Consider the following 15,362-nt stretch of genomic DNA (forward strand, 5'->3'; position numbering starts at 1 on the left):
TCCAATCATGCACCAGGCTCATTTGCATACTGGACAAACGATGTGACATGGAGAGGGGAAAGGCTGAAGGCTTGAAGGTGTCGTCTAGCAATGGGTGGGAATAATCATTTGTTCCGACCCATCGAACTAATCGGTCGGTAGCATTTTGAGCTCCATAAATTAGTGATCGTCGTGTGTTTTGGTTTCACACGTTATTATGAACCATTTTTCACTGGCTACTGCTGGTGTCTGCTATATGCTGAAAGATGAAATTTCGTTCCATCCGTTTTAGGTGTGAAAGAGTGAATGTTTAACGACCCTTTCGATCGTCATTTGCATGTGAATAGCATAGAGAAGCTACACGTTACGACTTAATATTGTTATGAATGAATAGAAATGTCTTTCAGATAAAGAAAACATTCAGCACGTTCATACTTCAATAATTCTGCCAAAAACACTAGAGAGATTCTAAATTCAAATATCTTTACACCCGAAACAGAAAGAAAAGAGGCAGCAAATTAATAAGCTTTTAATTCACAACCCCTTTTTCAAAATTTCCTTTTTTCATCCCCATGAGAAAACGAAATGAAAACTAACACAAATCAGCAGTGAAGCATCAATTCAACAAAATAGTTACCCATTGTTTGCTATTTTTTTGCACGTTTGCTGTTTTTGGCTTTGCTTGTGCAAATCATCTTTGGTGAAAATGGCAAAGTCGGAAGCTGTTAAAGAAATTGAAATCTACGACGGGCTGCTTTCGTTGCATTTCGTTATGCATTTTCGCCATTTGCCACTTAAAGTTTAGTGTTTTCCTTTCTTCTGTCAATGATGATGCGAGGGGCAGATAATAGTAATTCGTGTCGCGTGAGAATCAGTTCATATAATGAGCTCCTATTTTGATTGTTTTGTTACGTATGCTGACTTACTTATTTATTTTTCTATCAAGGTACTAAAATTGCTTTCGTAATCTTTAGATCTGCTGCACAATTGTACGAAATCCATCACTATCGTTTAAGTACGATCGTTTCTTATTCGGTTATTGAAATCATCTTAAAACCGCTCTCTATCTGAGCAGTAATGCGTCTCTTCGGTTTTTTTAATATTTCAAGTACTCTAACGCTCATGTGGTCTATACATTCTCTCTCTCTTCTTGGCTTTTAACGACCTTACAGGTCATGCCAGCCATTTCTGGCTTACTAGACTCATTGTTACTACGTAGTCGGATAGTCAGTCCATGCTACGGGGGGACGGTCCGGATGGGATTTGAACCCGGTCCGGCCGTGTGGACTGGCGCCCTTTAGTACATACACCATCGGGCCGCCCCCAGTGGTCTATACATTGCTTAGGAATATTAAAAAGGTTCTACGATATTCGGACAATCTAGTGAGGATCAAGTAACGTATGCAGAAAATTGATCTTGTGCCATTCCATCAGAGATAACTCCATAGAATTGAGAAATAGTGAGAAGTATCTGGAGATTGAATTCTAACAATATGACTAAATCCTTTATCCAACAAAAAAGCAATTTCTGAGCAATGCCCAACTTTATCATTTGCTTCTACGTATAAGGATAACCACATTCTAAGTAATTGCCGGAACAATCGCACTGGTTCTGTCAAGTCGTTATACAAGAAGACATTTAATATCATGACGAGAAAGCTGTAACGAAAAATGAGTTAGTCGCTCTACTATCTCTGACCGGTCCAATAACGTATGTTGCTAAGCGACAAAGTGATCTAAACTTTCTCCTTCCTGTTTTTGCTCTCTGGTCACAAGTTCTCTTGCCTTATCTTGCTTAAAGCAAAACCTCTTGCCGTGGAAATAGATAACATAAATGTGTCATAATTTGTATCTTCATAGACATGCTCATGATGATGCCAAAGTGCCAAAAACAAATGAAAAAAGGAGTTGAATTTCCAATGACATCGCATATTTAACATTACCATCTAGGCTCGATCGTCTCTGTCTAAATCGGCTCGAGATTCGTACGTCTCCATAATCCGACATCAAATTAATACTACAATGTAATACCTCTCCAGCATGCAATTAACCAATGTTACCAAACCCGACAGCCCTTTTATTGGGCCCCATCTATCGTACCTTCGCTAACAAAAGCAGCAACCCGTGTGGTGTGGGCAAGATGATGAGCTCCCTATTTCTTCTCACTCATTTAGCAACCCTACCATGTCAAATTGTGGGGAGCATTTTCAACGTGAAAACTTCGCAATCCATAAACGCAAAGAGACGCCCGCGGTACAACGCCCGGCGACGGTCTCGGTGTAATCGGATTAGTTTTGGGTCAAAATGCTCTATTGCGCAACGGCATCTTGCATCTTGAAAGATCGTTGTCAATTAATCAATGACCGGGCCCGCGTTCTCCTTTCACAACAGTGAAATGAAACTACCACTTAAACTGTGTTCATAGGTAAAAGCATTAGCTTCAAGTTTCGGACGACCGAAAAGGTGATCCAAACAAAGCAGTTTGAATTGCACTCAAATTCAAAGTTCAGCTCAATCACGATACGTACCACGATCGTTGTATGAATGGCATTTAGCCATTGAAGAATGGCAAAGGAAACTGTAAAATGCTGTTTGGGTTCCGTCTCCCACACAAATAACTCTTCACAGCCCCATGAATGCAGCTTATCGCGATGGAACATCGAAGAATTTCGAGAGCTGCAATCCACTTCGCTTCGGTTGTATAAAACTTTTGCACGAAAGTATGCGAGACGTCCTCACAATTGTGGCATCCACCACGTGTTTGGTACGTTTTGAATTTCCCACCCAACGTGCCGTCGCTTTTAAAGACTTCCGAATGACGATGGGAACAGTAAATTAAAGCCAACACTTTTACAGTTAACGGTGACAAATTTTTCGATTTTTTTATTTTTTTTTTATAGCTTTTTTTATCCTCGGTTACGCGGTCGTTTTTGTTTGTGTTACAAAAACTCGATTTTACTGATAGAAAGAAAAGGGGTGGGAAAAAAGAGATAAGGAGAGATATTTACATGGAAAAAAACAACAGCTGTCTAGCTGTTACTCTCTGGTCACTAACGTGGTCCTTGATAGTGGATGACTGTGATGACAGTACGGACCACAACCATCTGTCCCGGATCCGTTACGGAAATCGGAAGCATCACGCTGCTACGGAGATGCGGAAGTGTTGTCCCTAGCCATTTGTTGTACTTCCTTCCTTCCTTTCGGGACAGATGGTTTTCCTCGCTCAGCTGTTTTGGTGGCGTGGATGGTTGTTGTGTGTGTATTTTTTTTTCCATGTGTACTTTACGTGCATTTGCCTGCTGTTTTGTTTTCCTCGTGTGTTCGTGTCGTCCGGGTGTCGTCCAGTTGTGTGGGCTGTTCCGTTGCGTCCGGTGGGATTTTTGGGTCCCTGGTTTACTTGTGTCGTTACGATATCCAACGTCCGGGCGAGAGAGTGTCCGACAGTTGGACTCTGTACGAATTACGGTACACGGTACACGCTGTTGGTACCGTGTTCCCAAGCCCCCGAGGGGGGGTTCTTAGAAAGGAGCACCATAGGTGCTTGATGGGCGCGATGGAGCACCGTACGAACCGGACGGAGCCGATGGAGCACCGTACGAACCGGACGGAACGGATGGTGCACCGTAAGAACCGGACGGTACCGAAGCGGACGAAGTTTGGAGGAATTGCGCTACCTGGATCGCTTGCTTGACACCCTCGAGATCGATACCGACGACACGGTGACCACCGGATGGGACGCCATAGCTCGACGATGGTGGTCCGTACGAACCTGAAGGTGCACCGTAGCTGCCGGACGGTGCAGACGGATATCCTCCAAAGCCACCCGACGACGACGACGACGAAGACGATTGGCTTTCCTCACGGAGCAGAATCTGGCGGATTTCGTTCAGCAGCTGCGGATCCACGTTCAGACCCTCGGAGGTTTGAACTCCGGACGGGACGGCCTGGTAGCCACCGCCGCCGCTGGAGAATGACGACGAGCTGGAGAAGCTGCCGACACTGGCAGCGTACCCGCCGCCACCACCGCTCGAGTATCCACCACCGCTGGAGTAACCGCCGCCACCATGGCTGTAACCGCCACCGCCACCACCACCACCTCCGTGGCTGTAGCCACCGCCGCTGCTTCCTCCATGTCCACCGGATGGACGGTTATAGCTGTACGGCGATGGTGGTTCCGCAACGGCAACGGCTGCCAGTGAGGCAAACGCCAAAAACTGCAACCGAAAGAAAGAGGTGTGGATTAGTATCTTCGCGTCACTTTGGACATTTCTCCTTGCCACAACGGGGGGTTTTTTTCTGTGTGTTCCTAGTCGACTTAAAAACCTTCAACTATTGAATGAGTTAGTTATCAAGAATTGCAGCTAATCTAATAATCTCCCGATTGTTACGTTACGAGTTTTCAAGTGTGGCATGTGATGGCACTCTGCTTCCGTGAGCTTCACCACTTCAAATACTTCTGGGTTTAAGTGTCCTCGGCGGTTTGTTCTCTAATAATAGAACTTCTGTTTTGGTTCTCACAACCAAAATGACAAAATTGCAACTAATCACTATCACACAATAAAAACAGAAACACTAACACATTTTAAGTGCTACTGAACACATTGCCCATTCGCCCGGTAATCCACCCCCGGAGGACAATTTCTTCACTAGATGGCGCTACTTACCACGGCAAAGCTGTTCATTTCACTTAAGATAGATGGAAGAAAAAAAAGAACACGGGGACTAAAATTTAGATGTTTACTGAAGCGAGTGTTGTGACCGAGTGTGCTTTCTGCGGGCCAAATTGCAGTCTTTATACCCGAATCCCCGAAACCCTCCCCGGGTTTTCGAAGGGTGTCTTCGTCCGGTGTTGCTCTCCCGAAATAACAACAACAACAACAAAATGCGAAGCAAGCAGAAGCCTCCCCCCGGGGTCTTGGAACATTGGCTCCCATTTGGTTTTGGAGCCGTGGAGTATATACGTCTCGTTATGCTGCTGTTGTAGTTTCCCGGGGGGTTGGTGAGTGTGTCGTTTTTTTTTGCTCTTACTTCATCTTTTTGCTGTTGTTGTTTGGCTCATTGCTATTTTTATTATTTTCTCCCCTTTTCGCTCACGCAGTTCACTTTCATCGGTTCCCACTTTGTGCGGGGTTGGACCTGTTCATCCTTTCCCTTTCCATCCAATGCCGGTAGCGGTGGTGGTCTGTTATGCCCCGTTAGCCGGTACGTGAACCTTCTCTTGGCTGGAGTGTGTCTAGTTGGCGCACAGCCGGGGTATTCCGCCTGATACACCTTCAGTGTGTCCTCCCCCCGGGAGTCGAAGCATCTCTCCCTCTCTCTATCTCTCTCTCTCTGTGTCTCTGTATCTTCCTTTTAGTTTGTCAGCAACTGAAGCTACCGTTGGTTGTTAGTGCAGTTGCGCCCTCGCGATAAACCCATCCGTACAATCCTCGCCCTCCTCATACGAATGGGTACCGGTTCCTCTCATCTCAAGAAGGGTTTGCGCTCATCACGCCGTAAGCCGTATTCGGTGGTTGTTGCTTTTTGCCGTTTTTTTTTTCTCTCGTACATACACATTTTCGATATGGTAGACATGCAATTCCCGAACGAAAGCTAAGCTTTCGGCAAGTTCTTCGCCACGTTTTATTCACTGCTGTTGCGCCAACGTCGATTGCATCCCAAACCAAGTAAAGTGAGAGACAAAAGAAAAGAAGAAGCTTACCTACCTGCAAATCTGCCAAACTGCCGTCTTCCAGTGCCGGCTGGGTGGGAAGGTTGCAAGATGAACAGTTTGATAGTTTATCTTTGACTATTCTTCTTTCACTTTCAACTCGCTTTTCACTGTGCGCTTCTTGATACCCGACCGTTGCATTCCCCGACCCCCCCCCCCCCCCCCTCCCCGTACCGTTTGGTGCAGATATTTGGCGGTCGGGTCCATCTTCGGTCGGGTTTTATTAGTTACGTTATTTGCGCAGAAAGTATTCACCGGTACGATCATTCCTCGTGTGTAATGGCGATTGTTTTTCACGTTTTGTACCCCACCGATTTCACACAGACACTTCCATCTTACGTCTTATCTTACGAGGGTTCGTCTTTTTTTTTCGGATGGATCACTTTCGGAATTTACGGTTGCTCCCCCCTTCGAAGAAGGTAGGGAGGTGGAAGCGCCACGGTGCCCCAACAAGAGGGCCAGTGTCGTGCGAATTTGGTTTCCTTCCCCTTGTTCCCACACACAAACATCGAGCTGTAACGACAGACGAATGCAATGGTGGCCACCGTTCAAGCCAGGGATAGAGCCTATCATTATGCGCATCGTCCAACGACTTCTCCCAATTACCATTCCCCCCGGTACTGACCCTTACGGTGAATGTCGCCATCCGTTGTGCGGACTTGGAGTTCTGGCAGATTCATTCAACATGCGTGCGTGTGTGTGTTGGCAGATGATCGTGATCATCGTGTTTGCCCCATCGTGTGAAACTGGTTTCACTGTGAAGTGTGTTCGGTGTACATGCACACCGGCGAAAGGTAATTGCCGTGCGGCGGTTAGTTACGATCGCGTTTATGATCACATTTATCTATGATTTAGTTTCAATTTTAGTTCCCCTCTATACACGGATGAGCGGGATGATATCTCATTACTAATCCACTTACATTGGCACCTTTGGCGCCATTTTAGACGACGCAAGGGTTTTTCAGTTCCAGCGATAAAGTTGTATCCATAAGTGAATTCTGTTGAAGTTGAAGTGGATCATAAAGAGAATTATTTTTGCAATATTTCAACTTTTCCGTTTGCTTTTCAATTTGCAAGAGGACATTCAATCTGGAGAAACCATTCTTAACTAACACTTTTGCGAAGTTTTCCGAAATAATGGTTGATTTTAGTTGAGGAAGTTTTTTTGAAGAATCAAATCCATAGTGAACAGGATCTGGAAACTGGCAAGAATTCTACATCACATCCTCAAGACATTCCACTTCCGCTTGAAAGGAATCCAGGAATGCCTGCAACTCAACTTAAACTTGAAAATTCTTTAAAAGCTGTTTCTTCTATCAGTAAGGCACTTTGGTGATACGGAATGCGAATCCAGCTTCTCAGGTCTTCTTCAGGTCTTACGCTCCAAAACCCCCAACAATATTCGAGATCTCCAACTTAGTCCGTGTGTGGAATATCAAATATATCTAATTTTTTTTTAACGGTGACAAATTTTCTATTTATTTTTCAATTTTTTTTGCTTCTTCTTGTTTTCATTTTCTACTTAAATTCTGTGTTCGTATCCCGGCCATGCTACATCTACTGCGGTGGTCCATAAGTATTGGTGGGAGGTTGTTGATCACCCTGCCAGTACTCAGCCAGATGGATGCTCTGGACGGGTTGCTCAAGCATCAGACCAACGATACGGTCGGTGTTGCGTGGTGGACCGTACGATGAGCTAGGGCCACCGTTCGAACCACCGTTCCCGGAGGCAGATTCGCTTTCGTGCTGCAGCAGTACCATCTTCACCTGTTCCAGCAGCTGAGGATCGATCATCAAACCTTCCATCGTTTGTGGACCGGTCGGTTTCTGTAGCACTGGTCCAGAACCACCACCGCCACCGTTACCGCCACCATTACCACCGTATCCACCATTGCCACCGCCATTGCCGTAGCCACCATTGCCACCGAAACCACCGGGCAGTGGTGCTTCAGCCAGTACCACAGCCACTAGGGTCACACACTAAATGGAGAGCAAAACAAAAAAAAAGGGAACAGAACGGAACGATTAGAACTGGTGTCGTTTTCTTTACACTAGCGTTCTGTCCACTACTAGAACTAAATTTTTCACATATTCTAAAACACACACACACACGCGCACTTCACAACCGAAAACACAACTTACCACGAAGGCAACTTGGAAAGCGCGCATCTTGTACAGTGCTGTTGTTTAGCAAGTTCTACCCTTACAATCGAACGCCACTCGACAGAATGTGGTGGCTGGACGATTGTTCCTACCGATTTATACCATCAAACCGTCCGGTTCGGATGTATCCTTGAGCGGTAATACCTCTCTCAAACGCCGATCCGGCAGCCCGATACGGACGTCGATCGTTTCGCACAGGCACGTAGCACTACTTAGCCATCAAAACGGTGGCCGTTAAATCCGTATGCTTTTACCCGTACCCGGTACCCGGCCAACTTAATTGTCCTAGTAAGAACGATCCGCTGCGTCGTTGTATTTCGAGACCACGAACAAACGGCAGATGAGCACCAATGGTGGAGAGACGTTACCGTTTCCATACATGGCAGTGTTCTCCCCACCCCCCAGGTTGCACACGAATTAATTTCAGACGAAGATTTGTGATTGTTTTTCCATGTCGGTTGGTTCCGCTCGTCCTTCCGCGCTGTTCCATACCGCACGAGCACGGGACATAATAGACATGTGGCGCATAGCCACATAAATAGACACCGTCGTATCCGTCCAGCAGCTGATGATGGCCGTCGCGACAGGTAGCATTCCTTTTCGGTTTTTTTTTTATTGCTATTTACCAACAACCTCCTCAACAACCGAAACTATCGAATTAGCAAAAGGCTCACTAAAGTGATCGAGGACGATCGTGTGCGATTTGGGGCTTCCTTTCTGATCGCTGTGTATCGGATAATGCACAAATTGGCACACCGTGTTGGCCAGTGTGTCATCGCCAGCTGTGGTTACGATGAACCCTCTAATTCACCGTACAGCGTCCCTACAGTGTGTCAAGCATCTTCAAGAGCCATTTAGCAAGACATTGGATCGTACTTTATTATCGCATTGTCGTTTGTGCGGTGTTGATGGTTGGCCGTTATTGGTACATCGACGCTCTACTCGCAAGCAAAACCCCATCTTGGGTGACCTCCGCGTGGGTCAAAGGTCTCGTGACGTTGGTGATCGATGGTCAATTGATTTGGCACCGTGTAGCGTAATTATGCTCATCGAAAATCGAGTTTTTTTTTATTAATTCCACTACTGTCGCTTGTTTCGCGTACTGAGTTACTAGTAGTAATTTTACACTAAGTATTATTACTGTGAAAATTAAAATTAAAATTACTTTTATGAGGTTTTAATTTTATTTTTAAATCCTCTCAGGTACTACTTCACTACGGGGCACGTACAACAGACTCCGTGCACATAGACAAGAAAATGTCACAAACTCTACAACCTGTAACGTCTGTAACGCCTTAGCAAATGAATCGTTTTCCACTCGATATGTACAGAGGGGGAAAAAAAGACATGAAAACCATTTTAACGATCTTTTCTTCGACAGTTGCCTGTCATTAAGAAGCTCGCGTTAAATTAAACTGTCGTTGTGTGCCATTCCCTTTAACAAAGCGGAGGCTTTCTATCGCATATAACACCCTTTTGTAGTAGCCTACCATCATTAACACTGTTACTGGGGACGGACACAAACAGAAAAAAAATGATGATGAACCTGGACGCAATTGTCCTCTCTTTTACTGCAACGACAAAGTGTACTTGTCTTTTTAGGGGATTTTTTTTTCAAAAGACATGTTAAACTTTTTAAATTTTATATAGTACATGAACACAATTTGTAGTTGCATCTTACACTCACGTATCTATTTCCTAACAAACGACCGTAAGTAGGTCTAATGTTAAAATAATTATCACTAATTAACATTTCTCTTTGGTTCGCTTGAAGTCGCTCCAAAAAGTGTACCTCCGTTTTCCAGATCGGTGGCTGCATCCGATGGTTATACAATCACCGAAAGCCATGCATACCGTGCACTGAGATCATCTTGTGGAGCAGCATCGTTCCACACGTGACTGCGCTCTTCCGACCTCCAAATGCTGTTAAACGTCTCGATCGGGAAACACACACAAAAAAGGCCCCGAATTCAATCTCTTCAATTCAAGGTAAATTGTAAACTATTATATCTGATTTAATGAACAATGTATTGCATGGGGAGGACGAGGGTTCATTCTTATGTTTGATTATTTAATTGACTTGGTTCGTATGGGGTTTTTTTTCTGTTTGTTTATTGCAGCATTATTTTTCGCACCCTTCATCAGTGGAGATGATTTTATCCGGCACACATGGTTAATCCGGAAAGAAACGAACAGCGAAACAAAAAACACTCAACCGGAAGGAAGTTTGCTTCACTTTACTTATACTATGCAAAGCGTAGAGGTTTCGCGTTTTTCGTGCCGTTTATCTGGTTTTTAATGCGCGCGAATTGGATGTGAATGAATATAATGAGCTTCGATCCGGATCGCGACCGCAGTTTTTCGTACCCATACTCATTGTAGTGCCGCGCACAAGATGCGAACCGTGCCTTGATGGTATAATAATGCATTTCGATTGATAGATTGACCGGTAAGGTCATGGAATACACATCGGTCTGTTTGGGAAGCAATTACAGCGCCACATGAAGGGAGCAACTAAACACGGACAAAAAACCAAACACGATACCAAAAGCACTTTGTGTTGTTGTACTTTAAACCGGTTTAGTTAAGCAAAACCTTTGCTTTCCATCGAAAGAAAGCATCTTTCGGGTCCGGTTTTCCGGAAAATTTCTTCTTTAACCTTTTACTGCAACGTGATGCAGTCCCAGGGGGGAGGAAGTGAGGAGTGGAAAAGAGGGCGGGATTTACCTTAACATTTGCATCAACTTACCCTGGAGTCGCTGCACCGAACATTGTGGTGACGCGCAAAAAGCGTGACAGTCCAATCGTGTGAAGGAGGTTCGTCGCTTACTGTTGCAGTCTTTTGATCGTCACGCGATCGCGCACGGCTTCTACCGTCTCATTCCGTGCATGAGAATGAAACCGACTTGGCACATACGATTAATATGTGACACAAACCAATTGAGAGAACGATTTTTTGGTTTTAGCAATTATGTACTGAGTAACACTTCCTTTATACACTTAATAGCTTTGTTTTTTTTTGGTCTGTATTGTTCCTTGATGTCATAACTTCGGTTCAGATCTCCTTGAAGTTCAATCTCGATACTTCTTCGATACGCTGATTGCCCACTCAGCACTCCAGTTGTGTTTATGTATGTGTGTGTGCGGTTCAATTTAACGGTAGCATACCGAATTTTCCTCTAGCAGTAACATTCAACCCTCGCGCGCGAGCAATCGTCTCCATCTCGTCCACACGGCCCAGCGGATTAGTACGGCGGATGAACGATGCGATAATGCACACTCTAATGGTACTTCGGTCACCATTGCATCGTCTCTGTAGATTATGGCCATTAAGGGGGTGTGGGGGGACAAAAAGAAGACGGTAGTTACCGCCAACGTGCATTTGTGTCAGCCTCCTCTCATGGGTGTAGTAAAAGCGTTCACAAGTACCGGTAAAGTGCAACCAAGCTACGGTTAGTGCGATAAGAAAGAAAGACGACCCGCACGGTTCACGATGTTTCCGGGATTTTTCCTCGACCGGTACACGTTCGCATTAGCTCCAGTGACACTCGCCAAATGGGGCGAGGGGTTGGTGAGTCACCCTCTATTACCGTATCCCCCCCCCCCCCCCCCCCGTGCCATGACTCGATCACATCGTTTTCTCACCCAACTTCTGTACGTGGGCAGCTGCTTTGATACGTTTCGTTTCGTAACAGTCGTTCATTCGTTTATTGCACCATGCTCTACTCTGGACAACGTAGTTTGTTACTACAATAAAGAAGGACAACAACAACAAAAAAACGCATTGCAAAATTTGCATCTTGATGGCACCGGTGCATGTGTATGCAAAATTCTCACGCCAAACGCATCGTGGAATCGATCAACAGAGAAAAAAAATGCAACATTCGAGCTCCCTAATTTCATCACTATTCACCCTTCTGTTACCGGCAAAAGGTAGCCCGTTAAGATGGATTAGTCGCCATTCCCCATATTAACCGCTTGCGCATGCTAAATAGACCACTCCACTCCAACCACCGGGGTTTTTTTTACGAAGCAAAACAATAAAAGATTCTTTGTTTCGGGTAGCCTCATTCACGTGTGCATGAAAGAAAACTGTGGTGCACTAAATTATTAACCAAGCGCCGGACAAAAAACCACCTTCGCCGATGGTACGACGACACGCGTGTGAACATTTAATGTGCCTACCGTGTTTTGTGTGGCGCATATTTATCAGCCCCCGTTCATCGTTTGGTCTCCCAAGCATTTGATGAAATTTTTGAAACCCAAAGCTCTTGGCTTGGAATGAATGGATGGAACAGCATGATTATGATAGATAAAACAAATTAGATTGTTTTTTTATGGTGTCTGACATAATTGTTTGTGTTTTACTACGCATAGTTTTGGTATGCAAATTAGATGAATTAGATATTGTTTGCACTAAATGGTTTTAGACCATTTAGATAAGATTAAGGTGTTTTATGGTTAATTAAGATCAGATATACTCGGGAATGGTCTGTTTTCCTCGAGACGTAAATCAGTTTTAGTGACAACACCGAATTTTTTTAAGATTTAATTTAATATTTAGTAACAATAAATTTTCCATCTGTCATGCAGTAGCGATCGTTGTGTTTCAGCCATTCTGCTTCGATCTCTCCAGTTTCGTTTCGAAATGGTGTATCGGAAAAATTTTCATTGCAGAGAATCAAGCTTATTTATCCACGTCTCTCAGCATAAAGGCACAAACTGACGAACTATACTCTACAGTTAGCCTAACTAAGTTGCAGCATAATGATCATAATGATCTTCTGCGTACAAGGGATCGTCAGTCACAGTCTTTGGTCCTTTTTTTAATAAGTCTTGTGTTCTTATTTTGCGACCAACGATTTCTTCGAGATGAGGCCAAAATATGAGCCTTCATGCTAAAGTGTGCTCTTCAAGGGCTAGTAGATTGTGTAAAAATTATTTACTTAAAATTTAAATTTCATTAATTTCCATAGTTGTGAGAATTACTTTGTACGATGTGGATTAGCTTTTTTTTTCGACTGAAACTATAATTAAATTTGTCCTAAAATTAATTTGACATTTATACCACATATTCTTGAAACCTTTAAGGGAAGAAAATCTTGTTTTTACTTGTGTGTACACCATTTACCTCTTCATGAACCGGTAGTTTTTTTTAACGCTGAGCAAATTTATGACATAAACGCGCATAATTGATGCAATTGAATATTTCTCACACACACGCGCGCGATTTACGCGAGAAGATACCTTTCATGTCAATCATTAATCATACATGATGTGGCATCGCGAATACTGTTGCAAGCGCACGAATCGTTTCAAAAAAGAGAATGTATCCTTCTGATAGGTAAAAGATTGTTTTTTTTAAACATTTAATTAAATTAAACATAACATTTTATCAGTAATTAAGATTTACCAATTCACACCAATACAGCCCGAAGGTGTTAAGACCTTATCGCTGACATGACATTTTAAATCAGCAGCAAACCGTTTTCCTTCGCAAAGCAATCAAAACCGGGCACGTTAAAAATTAGCCATCCTCGACACTGTGATGTGTCCGAAAGTACATGCGCTTAATTACCTTAGCAGCCTTCGTCGTCTCACGATAGGATGCGCACGGATAACGGAACCTGCGAGCAAAACTTTTACGCAAAACGTCTCTGATTCATCCGATCCCAAAACCTTGACCGACATATCCATTCGACACGGTGACAGGGAACCCCCGTCGTCGGGCTATTCGGTCATATTTAAGCCTAGACCCCCCTTTAAACACACTCCCTTTTCAAGCGCAGCGCAGGGGTTCATTCCATTTTTTTTTCTGCTGTTACTCTCGATCGATTCAAGTGGATCGCTCTCTCTCTCTCTCTCGTTCCATCCCCTTTCAACCTAGATGCCGCATTTGCGAACGAGTTATGAGAGTAAGTAAACAGACGACGAGATTTGACCACATTAAGTGACACGGATCATTAGATGTATTGTAGCTTCACCGCTTGATGATTGATGGTCGTCGGATGGGGCAGGTTGTTGTTGTTGTTCGGCTACCAGGGCGTACGCCTGAAGTGGAAAGACTTGGGCGCAAAAGGACGCAGATGACGCGGTGTTCGGCTAGGCAAACAACAAATCCCGTACCACGAAAGATGTGCGCACCTGAAAACGCCAAGTTTCAACCGCTTAAAGTGACGCTTAGAAAGGTGGCTAAAACTTTCACAACGTCCGTGAAGGAAGAGTGCGCGAGAGAAAAAAAAATAAAGCGAACGACGCATGCCGACACAACAACAACAACAACAACATTCCGCGCTATTCGGCAAAGTGTGATGATACTACACACTTCGCCACGAGCTTGAGCATTCTTCAACGATTAAGCACGAAAGCACACCGCGGGCACCAAACCATTAACCGGGAGGGGAGGAAGCGCGCCATTTTCCTTGCGCTTGTTGCATCCTTGCGCAGGTAAAGTGAGGGAAAAGCTCGGTCCCTCTATCGGTGGACGACCTTTTTTTTTTTTGGTTTGAGGAGATTATGCAAGTGATGTACTGGGGTCCCCCATCCACATTGGCCAGCTATCTTGGGACTGTAGCCGATAGCATACATGATCACTATGCAGCGGGGATTTATTGCACAACGGAACGGTTGGATTGATGTTTCAAAATTCTATACGCTCACTGGTAGCGAAATTCCCATATCTTCATCGATCGGTGTCATTGGCTGCGTATGCTAAGGTAGCATCAATAGCAGCCGGTTTAGAATGTTACAAGATGAATTTACATACAAGACTGTTGCAAGACATATCTAAGACCTTAAGAATAAAGTTGTAGGAAAACTTTTCGCCTGGGATTTCCACTTCCAACCAAACGGAGAGTCACGTCAGACAGTAGTGATCTGCACAAGTCACCACGACGACCCCACTCGGGGGGTAAGAAGGAAAAAAGCAATGCCATGAAACGATTGCATCTTTATTTGTTTCCCACCCGGATTCGGATTACCGCTGGTTGCTGCACTCTGGCCAAAAACGATCGTCTTTAGCTTCCAAACAAATCACTTCATGGCTTTATGCATGGTCCCATCACCACCACCAGCAGCAGCAACATGCGGCGCCCTATCAGTTCATATGCCAGCCAGACAGACGTCTCATCATCGCAGGCATAGTTATTTCAATCCTGCCCATTTCTAATTTCTACATTAACAAACGTTACGCAATAGAGCGCACCGAGTGCTTTGAATGTGGTCTGTGGCCGTGCAATGATGCGCTCCCAAAAGCTTCCTCCGACAGCCAATCATCATAATCGTGATCGTCATGCTCGAAATGCTGCAGTCGCACTGTTTAAGGTCGGCTTATGTGATGCTTGCCCCCTCTCTCGTCTAGGTGATCTTCATCCTGCTTGCTTTAGCTAATCGCATAAAGAAGGAAACATTTTACTAAAACATTTCTGTGGAGAAGGAAACGATTCATGCGCTTCTTCCAAGAATAGAACTGATAGCATTACTGGAGAATTTCAACACAGTCTCTTACAGA

The 15,362-nt window shown here is 44.4% G+C and overlaps 2 protein-coding genes across 2 annotated transcripts; both read right to left on the reverse strand.

Moving 5' to 3' along the window:
• Positions 1-2,835: 2,835 nt before the first annotated feature.
• On the reverse strand, positions 2,836-4,757 carry LOC125765867 (pro-resilin). The gene is made up of 2 exons (XM_049431356.1): positions 4,644-4,757; positions 2,836-4,193 (listed from the first exon to the last, which is right to left on the reverse strand). Exons 1-2 carry the CDS (start codon positions 4,659-4,661, stop codon positions 3,498-3,500), a joined length of 714 nt encoding a protein of 237 aa, XP_049287313.1. The 5' UTR covers positions 4,662-4,757; the 3' UTR covers positions 2,836-3,497.
• Positions 4,758-7,133: 2,376 nt separating this feature from the next.
• LOC125765868 (homeobox protein Hox-B3-like) lies at positions 7,134-7,943 on the reverse strand. The gene is made up of 2 exons (XM_049431357.1): positions 7,832-7,943; positions 7,134-7,669 (listed from the first exon to the last, which is right to left on the reverse strand). The coding sequence occupies exons 1-2, from the start codon at positions 7,856-7,858 to the stop codon at positions 7,247-7,249; spliced, it is 450 nt and encodes a 149-aa protein (XP_049287314.1). The 5' UTR covers positions 7,859-7,943; the 3' UTR covers positions 7,134-7,246.
• Positions 7,944-15,362: the final 7,419 nt, after the last annotated feature.

The sequence above is a fragment of the Anopheles funestus genome, chromosome 2RL, assembly GCF_943734845.2.
Source record: "Anopheles funestus chromosome 2RL, idAnoFuneDA-416_04, whole genome shotgun sequence".
Classification (NCBI taxonomy): Eukaryota; Metazoa; Arthropoda; class Insecta; order Diptera; family Culicidae; genus Anopheles; species Anopheles funestus.

Excerpts from the sequence above, each read along its gene's own strand:
- LOC125765868 (XM_049431357.1), bottom strand. The coding sequence starts at position 7,858 with ATGCGCGCTTTCCAAGTTGCCTTCGTG. Across the intron at positions 7,670-7,831 it reads CTTTCCAAGTTGCCTTCGTG|TGTGTGACCCTAGTGGCTGT; the intron begins GTAAGTTGTGTT and ends CTCTCCATTTAG.